Source organism: Saccostrea cucullata, unplaced genomic scaffold, assembly GCF_032062105.1.
Source record: "Saccostrea cucullata isolate Sc308-1 unplaced genomic scaffold, CSIRO_AGI_Scuc_v1 ctg4628, whole genome shotgun sequence".
NCBI lineage: Eukaryota > Metazoa > Mollusca > Bivalvia > Ostreida > Ostreidae > Saccostrea > Saccostrea cuccullata.
Window position 1 is genome coordinate 85,737 of NW_026925928.1, and position 9,540 is coordinate 95,276.

General features: G+C 33.3%; 1 protein-coding gene across 1 annotated transcript; it reads left to right on the forward strand.

Moving 5' to 3' along the window:
• Positions 1-511: 511 nt before the first annotated feature.
• LOC134270088 (uncharacterized) lies at positions 512-3,581 on the forward strand. Its single transcript, XM_062752263.1, has 2 exons — positions 512-919; positions 3,164-3,581. Exons 1-2 carry the CDS (start codon positions 541-543, stop codon positions 3,568-3,570), a joined length of 786 nt encoding a protein of 261 aa, XP_062608247.1. The 5' UTR covers positions 512-540; the 3' UTR covers positions 3,571-3,581.
• The last annotated feature ends 5,959 nt before the right edge of the window (positions 3,582-9,540 follow it).

Sequence of the window (9,540 nt, forward strand, 5' to 3'; positions counted from 1 at the left end):
TTTAAAATGCGCTTGTTTCCCCTCATCAAATAATCTGTTGACTTTTTTTCTCACGACATTTATGTTTGTTGAGAGTGCCCCCAACTGTTAATGTTAGGCTGACACCCCTCCCCCTTCCTTTAAAAAGGAATTTGCTACCTCGGATCCTTTAAGATTACGGATGTTTATCATATCAGACGTTAAGGGGAATAATACATACAAAGGTCGATAACAGTTTTTGTAATTCAACATTTTTCACAAGGTTTTAATTTTCGACTTATTACAATGTAGAGTTTATGTTTATGATCATATAAATGTTTGTTCCTCTTTTTAAAAAAAACCCATGTTTTTATTGTCTAAATTTGTCAGAATTTAAATTGTGATAACAATTAAAATTAGATTAGATTAAATTTAATGATTTCATTTTACTTTTAAATAATCCGGAACACAAGTTCTTATGATCCCACGTACATATTATGGGGCACATTCTTATCTCTTTTTATCAACAATATTCCGTCTTTATGCATAACAAAAGGATTTCCTCGCCATTTCAGATAAGTTATGAACGTTCCAAAGATTTTAATTATTTTCTCTGTCTTTGGCTACATCAAATCCGAGGATGATGCGGAAACAGTTGAAAATTGCTCCGAAGATATTCGGGCATTACGAATGGAGTTAGCAACACTGCGAGGAGAGGTCTTAAATCAGAAAGAGGAAATCAAAGAACTCAGAAAGGAATTGGCAAGAAAACCTGACAGGAGCGAGTGTTTGCAAACTGTTAATGCTGCAGAAAATTTTAAAGAGTCGGTCCAAACTCCGAGTGAAATCCTCAAATCCCCTAAAACGGACGAAGGTTCGCGTAAATCTCCAAAAAACCATGACCGATCGAGAATAAGTCGATCATTAATCAATCCAGCACCAAGAAGTTCACAGTCAGCAGGTAATAGTAAACTATCATTCCAGTAACAGCGTGTCATTTTGCTTGATTACCACATTACTCATCACTCGGATGTTTGATTTTAATGGAATCAATAATAGTTTGTATATAAAATACAGACTCCAGCAATACCACATACTATACGGACAAATCGTACTGATTGTTTACGAGAATGCAGTAAACAAAAACCACATGTGGACAGGCAAAGCAAGTTTTTTAATCGTAAAAATGATGCCATTGAAAATATAAATATAATACAATTGTTAGCTTCTGAAGATTGAAAATAAAACCGCTAAAGCTTAACTAAGGGTTTTTGTGTTTTCTCTTCATAGTTTTAAATACAATATATGTATAGTATAATAGTTACAATTAAAGTATTGCCTTACTAACTTATTTCATGCTTTAAAGTTTCTTATACGTATTACAATTAACCCCATTCGGTCAAATCACAGCATATATGACGCGTGCTTTTTTATGATAGTAAAAGGGCTTGACTAACCACGTGTTGCAGTTGACTACAAATGTCGCGCTGAAACCAATCATTCAAAATCATTGGCCAAAGGTTTTGCTAATAGGTTATGTGTTTCGTATGCAAAGTAACATTAATTTTTTTCATTCCAATCAAACATCCAATCGATGAATAATATGGTAATCTATCTGTGAATTTTTACAACGGTCAGTCAAGCAAAGAAACACGCTGTTATTATAAGGATAGTATTCAGCATTCAGACTGAGTTACAATATACATTTGATTGAAATGTCAAAATGCTTTGTCGGACAATAGATTCTAGTGTCGACATAACGTATTTTGCCCGAGAACACAGCTATTGAATATTTTGTTTTACCTTTCATTTTCTTTTTATATACATGTATCTTGTACTACATATATCTTCTGTGGTGTGACATGATGTTTAACTTGGTCAGTTCCGTAACTGGCGAACACCAAAAATCTAAGCGAAATTGAACTCACATCGTGTAACATACGTGGTCCAACATCTACTCAACCGGTCTAACATCTCATTCAGCTGTCAAACATCGATTTTTTTAATATCGCCCAGTAAACATAACAGATATTGAATCATATTTGTATAACGGTATGTGGAAAATTTATATGTATAAAGCGCAAAATGTTAAATATATATTTTTCTTAAGCTGAAAAAAAAACTTAATGTGATGTAATGTATAGTTACATGTACGTAGCATTAACACCCTTCCCCGCAGTCACGCATTTTAATGCATATACCATTTCCTATTTCTAACGCAAAATCACGCATTTACCGTTTCCCCGCAATCACGCATTTTCACGCACTTTAAAAAGTTCAATTAATCTTCAATTTATTGCCAAATTCCAACTATTTTATACTTGCTTGAATCTCATAAATAAGAAAAGTTATTTTCTAATTAAAATATTATTTCAGAATATTATTTTCGCTAAACTTTAGAGAAATGTGTACGCCGCTATAAAGTGCTTGCGGGGAAATGGTAAAGTAATATTTCTATGACGCAAGGATTCAATGTATGTTGCATAGCAATTCTGTAGGTTGTAAAGAGTTAACAGATAATGTTTTCGTTTTTATGAGATAAACTTGACCAAAAAAGACACTTTTAAGCATAATACCCGATATTTTACCTACATGACAAAAATATGCGAAAGTTCTAAGCAAATGTCAATTACAATAGCTGTTCAGATATGTTTTAGTAAATAAAATTTAGTTTACTCTTACGAAATATTCAATAGCATCGATAAGATTGTCATGTACATTGTAGGACCGATTTTGAAAACAAAAATAAACTGTTTAAGGGTTAATACATATAGTAATTTATAGAACGTTGTTTTGCCCTCAAAAATCACTTATATCATCAAAGCTATGCCAGAGGGTTTCAACGCTTTTGATTCTCAAGACAATTTAGAATTAAGGTTATTTATCGTGTCAACGTAAACCATAACATCAACCTTGCTTTTCAACTGTCTTTTTAAAAATTCCTGACTTCCACTTCTAATGCTTGAAATTTGGTGAAGAAAAATAACTATCTATGTTTACGTCTTTGGTATCTAACCAGGGTTACAAGTGAATACCAAATTACTAATGGTCAGATTGAAATATGAAGAGAGAAATGGAAAAAAAGAAATAAATAACTTACTAGTTATTCTTTAGAAAAGGAAAAGAATATTCTTACAAAATGGAACTGATTGTTTTAACATAGCAGTTTACAAAACGTCCCTAAAATATGTTTCGATTCTTACAGGCATTTTACCAAGAATAGCTTTCCATGCCAATTCTCCAACTGATAACACAAACCTTGCTGTTCATCAAAACCTGAACTTTGGAAACGTTATCTCTAACGTAGGAAACAAATATCACCATGCGACAGGAATCTTTATTCCCGACGTTTCCGGAATGTACGTGTTCTACGTGCAAATAATTTCATGCAGTAATGGACATGAGGTTAAAACTGAAATTATAGTAGAAGGTGTCAGTAAAGGTGGCCACTACGCATACAGTCCTACAGGTTGCGCAAATGGAGGGGGGATGACCATCGTCCACGTTAATGCAGGAGACTCCGTCTGGGTTCGACTCTCAGTATCAGATGGAACGAATCACTTTGGTTGGGAGAGCAGCTTTTCTGGATTTTTGTTGTATGCCGATGAATAAAATCGAATGGAAGCCTGTTCGCTTTTCTGCGTATTGTATCAGTTTTATTTGAGGGTATATGCACTTATTCATTGTTAAAGTGTCTTCATAAGAGCTTTCATGAGATAAACAGGTGATTTCTCAATAGTCTAATACGCTACAATACAACATACATGTATATATCGAGGGGTATATTCTGGGCACAATGAAGGGATAATATTTTCACAAGAATAATATTTTCATATCCATGAATTTATGTGACAATAAGACTTAAGGTCAAGACTTAGTAAATGAAAGGTGCCTACAGATTTATCAAACTTGAGAAATAAATTTCTTTATTGATGCTTTACAACTTTAGCTTGGTCAAATAAGGTGTTTCGGGGCATGATTTGTAGGTAAACAAGATGGTAAAACTGTATTTTAAACTGTCATTTTCAATGAAAAATAAAGAAACCCAGTCATGAATATGGGAGATTTTTTCGCATTCGGCAAAGGAAATGTATCCAGATTGCCTACAGTCTCTCAGAAAACGGTAATTAGTATGTTCATGGCCTCTTCTTTAAATCTATATCAAAGTTAATATAGGTATCCGGTTTACTTTTCATATGATTTTGAATTGAATGACATGAAAATACCCTATTTTAAACATAATTCTACTAAAGCCGTAAAGTACGGGAAAGCAAAAGTTGAAATTGATTATGACGTCATAATGGATCCAGCACTAAAAAGTCAGTCCCAAGTTATTTACTAGATCTTGACCTTGAAAGTAGTTACACGATACTTAAGTCAAACGTGTTTAATGAGTTTTGGGACATATTGGTCAAGAAAGTACGTGGCGTTAAAAAAAGTGGAACAATGGAAGCATAGAAGAAACAGAGGGTTTTCGCCAGTGAACATAAGAAAATTTCAGTATACCTGGCCAGAACTTGTGATAAGACGCAATGAGACGCTATGATAAGGCATAAGACGAACCCTCCCTGGCAGCAGGGATGCTGGAAGCTGGCAAAACCTCAAGTTTAACTTTGTAAATAATATGATGGAAGGTATATAACTGCATTCAATTCTGTCAGCAACACAAATCTACATTTATTTGAAAACATTTAAATTTCCAACTGTTCCCTCTCGACAAGTCTTTAAAAGAAAAGTTTGTTGACTTCTCAATATTTACTGCTGAATGTAAAGGGGCAGGTTCACTAACTCCATAGAATCGCCCTTTCAATATATCAATTAACGGACCAAGTTCTATCATCTCCTATCGAACATCGACATAAAGTAGAGAATTGATGCGATTATTTCTTATAAAAAGAGTCAAGTTTGGAAACTTGGGCTTTGTGAAACTGCAATGTTCTTGAATTTTGAAGAAAATGAGTGAAATTGAGCATCTTCAACTATTGATTAAAATATAAGCCGAAACCCGATCCATTTTTTTTTTCATGAATTCAAGTCTTCTAAAAGACTTTTTTCATTGTATAATGACACAGTAAAGATTAGAGGTTTAGGTCTATGTAAAATATTTAAAAACAACTTAAATGTCTGGCCAGTTTTAAAGAAATTCTCAAGATTTGAGGACGTCATAATACTTTGGCAATAGATATAAATTCCGTCATATTTATTTGACATGAAATCAGTTAGGGTCCAAGTGAAATTTTACAGATGTTTAAGTGTATCTGAACAGTTCTGACTTTTCAGAAATTCACAGGGCCTAAAATGGTCCAAAATGAACCTTGCATCACCAAGTGAATGACGCTCAATACGAATGTCAATTTCCAGTGGATGTCTTACGTCAGTGTTGGGGACAAAAGAAGTAGGCATGGAATGGTTCGTGAATAAGAAATCTATTTGAAAGAATTTGTGTTATATAACAAAGTAAAATTTTTTCTTCATTTATGAACAGTGTCCGCTGAAAGTTTCGAAGTTAGGAATTGGTCAATACGTCGTGGTTTTGAATTGGGAGATCGGATGAGTTCGTGTAGCAGTAGTGCTGGGACGAAAAATGTCCTTCACTTCTCAATGACAGTAAGTGCCGACTTAAAGACATAATTTGCACATCTCAAACGGCAAGTGGTGGCGTCTCCATATAAGTGAAGAATCGAATGAAAATAATAAAAATTCTCGAGAAGGACGTTAAACAATATACGAGGGTTGTCCCAAAAAGTTTTAGACAAGGAAAACAATTTAGTTTCTCTTTGCTTAATTAAAGTTTTCCCTTGTCATAGCAAAAGTACCATTTTATTATCAGGCATTTTAAGTTTCAAAATGATATCCCATTTAAGAAGAAAATTATGAAAAAATAAAGAAAGCATGTTAGTGTACAAAGGCGCACGAAACCAAGCGTAAATAACGTCTCTCATAACGTCATGTTCTCTTCTTCTGCTTCACACATAAAGATGAGCATTCGATACTTTTTCAAGAGAAAGACCATGCTTGACAAATGGACTCATTAAAATTCGCTAGAGTAACTGTCCCATTTTTGTCCTCGTACAAAGACAAAAATCCTACAAATTAATGCAAATAAAAGGAATCATGGCCTGGTTTTGGTGTATGGCAGGGACATCAACGAATTGGAATTGTAAAATAATTAGATTTGAATATATTTAATATCGAATATTTATTGAAACAGTTTTTATTCATATTTACAACATATACAACATAAACCCAGAAAAAGAGGAGGTAGAGTAAATTGTTGAGGTAGAACTACGGCTATCAATCCAAGCATAATCTCCCGCTGACATTCTTGCGACAGCCATTTTACTGCATGACATACGTTTAGAATTACTTTTAATGTGACAAAAGTTGTCTATTCTTTTGCCGGTTAAAACTAAGGAGCTGTATCCGTCTTTATCTATGTCTATAACGATTGTCGAAGTAAATATATACACCCCTGGATTTGGTGCGCTGAAAAGTCCATTTTTAGCATTGTAACTACCTCCTATATTCAGAACGACTTCCTCAAACACTATTGCTGAATAGACTTTCTGAGAACTTTTCTTGATTCTAGCCTCAAATGCTACCATCATGTTTCCTGTAAGTAAATAGTTAATGTGTAGTGTATGGACGCATGAACTCAGTTCAGGTTTTAAGATTTTGCTTCTTACTTCTGTTCTTGGTTGTTTTTGCAGTGACACTTTATGTAGCCAATAGCTTTGCATCTTTAAGCGATATTATAATTGTCGAAAGATTTAAGATCAGGCCTGGGTGAAACGTTCTCTTTAGCACTGATGCCAATTATTGCCCCTAATCCCACTGCAAACACTATGAAATGCATTCTAAAAAGTATAATAAACAATGGAAAATATCTTTAATGGTTCATATGTTTAATAATTATTATATGCTTAACATATGAATAACGTTTCTTAAAGCATGCTCTAAGCAAGGTAATGATAATTGCTATATTTTTATAAAGTAGTCTCTGCGCTTAAAATGATATTGATAAATTCCTATCAAATATAACTGCCGTTTGACTGATTTTTAGCTCACCTGAGCTGAAGGTTCAAGTGAGCTTTTCTGATCACATTTTGTCCGTCGTCCGTCCGTCTGTCCGTCCGTCCGTCTGTCCGTCTGTCCGTCCGTCCGTCTTTCTGTCTTTCTGTAACGCTTTCGTTTCCACACGATATCTCGAGAACCCTTTGAGCTTTTGCTATGAAATTTAGCATAGCAACTCCTTGTGGCCTAAGGAAGACCCCTATTGATTTTGTGGTCAAAAGGTCAAAGGTCAAGGTCATAAATAAGCAAATTCTGTCTGTTATAACACTTTCGTTTCCACACGATATCTCTAGAACCATTTGAGCTATTGCAATGAAATTTTACATAACAACTCCCTGTGGCCTAAGGAAGACCCTTATTGATTTTGAGATCAATAGGTCAAAGTTCAAGGTCGTAAATCTATACATTCTGGCTGTGTGTAACACTATCATTTCAGGGCGATATTTCAAGAAGATTTTGAGCTTATGATATGTAATTTTATACCAAAACTCCCTAGGACCTCTCTCACCCCTCTCAAAGTGCCCGCCCCGTTTGTTTTATTAGTATTTATATAGTATTACATGTCGCTATTTTTAGCACAGGGACATGCAGAGAGTTATTGCGTATAAAACAGGTTCTCGGCGGAATTTCTGTTCTTAATACATCTATTAGAACCGTTTCATAAAGGCTAAATAAATAAAACACCACGGATTGTGTAAAATTTTGACAATACCGAACATGAATGTATACATGTATGTGACTTGACTTCTGCATATACTTACCGACAATTAAAGCGATTCCGTGGTCTAGTGGTATGTCTCTCGCTTCACATGTGAGAGGTCCCGGGATCGAGTCTCAGGCGATCCTTTTTTTCTAAACTTTTCTTTTTTTTAATGATAGTATTCAGCATGTGAAAAGAATAATTTATGAGGTTATAAAATAATCATTACAGTGTGATAAATATTCCATATAAAAAGAATCTTCTATACACATGAAAAAGAATAAGCAATCAAATCTTTATAAGCATATTGACATACATGTATTTTATTTCCTTCAGTATACATGTACACATTTAATAATTCTACAAATTCAGTCAGGGGGATCCGACTTTTTCCCTAAGCGGGGGACACAAATTCTCTGAATTAGCTTGTTTTTATTGCAATGACATTTATTTAATTTTCATTTTTTTTATCGTTATAAAAAAAACAATACTTTGATTGGAAATAGTTACTTTAAGACCCTGGGGTACCACATGTAATTTAGATGATAAAAAGAAACGTAAGTTGCATATAAAGCAAGTCTGTGGCAAAATTTTCCAAGTATAGAGGAAGGCCTTCAAAAATGGAGAATAAAAAAATCCCTAATCTTCCCAAAAAACATTAAAGAAATATTTAACTTCTCTGGTTTCTTACTAGATGGAATATTCAAAGTATATTTGTTGATATGTCATATATTTAGATGTAAGAGGTTTAAAAGACCATATTTTTCTTTCTTCATCACAATTAAACAACTTGAAATAGAAATGGTAAACTGCGTTTGAAAACTAGCAGGGATTATATTTTTGGCTTAATGGTGGCGTATGAAATTTCTTCTTTTCTGTCTCTCAAAATTATTTTAAAACATTGAATTTAGTTATAATTTTTACGCAATCAAAGACAAGACGAAATTTTCAAATGTAAGTTAAATTAATAATAAGGGACTAAAGTTTCAAAATATATCAAATAAATAAGATTTTTCACACATACTAGAACTATGTTTGCTTTTAAATGCTTCAAATCCAAGTACAGATTTGAGCCAAAAATCCGTAAAAAGTGTTATCTTAGTAAACGATAAAAACTATTAGTTTTTGTATCATTTTGTACCTTTATGTGCCAACTTTACAATATGTGAAAATTGGAAAAATTTAAATACATGTATAGGAAGCATATAAAAATAACTAATAAATCCTAAAAATTTAGGAAAAATAGAGGATATTCGGATTAGCATATATCATTTTTTTAAAATTACCCATGTCAATTTGGTAATATGATCTTATAGGCCATATATGGTAGTATCTTTTTGTGCAAAAATTAAAAAAAATAATCTTTTGAAGTACAAGTAGGGATCGCATTATTGGAAACAGTAATTTTTAGCTCTACTGGTCAGAGACTATTGAAGAGCTTTTGCGATAGTAATGCGCCCGTCCGTCTAGCTGTCCGTCTGTCTGTAAACAATTTTTTAAACGCTACTCCTACTACAGTTTTGGTCTGATTTCAATATAACTTGGCACACAAATATACGACACTAATATACATAGGATATTTCATCGGTTTTTGATTTCGATGAACAGTGTTGCCATGTTTACTAAAAATAAAATTTTCTTTGAAATTTCTTTAAAACACTACTAGTCCTACAATTTTTGTCTGATTTCAATATAACTTGGCGGACAAGTAGACTACACTTAGATACAAAAAATAGTGCATCAGTTTTTTATTTTAATGAACAAGGCTGCCATTATTAGTGAAAATAGAAATTTATGTGAAATTCCTT

Bases quoted from the DNA above. Each gene is read 5' to 3' on its own strand.
- LOC134270088 (XM_062752263.1), top strand. From the start codon at position 541: ATGAACGTTCCAAAGATTTTAATTATTTTCTCTGTCTTTGGCTACATC. The intron at 920-3,163 runs GTAATAGTAAAC...CGATTCTTACAG, and splicing joins AAGAAGTTCACAGTCAGCAG to GCATTTTACCAAGAATAGCT.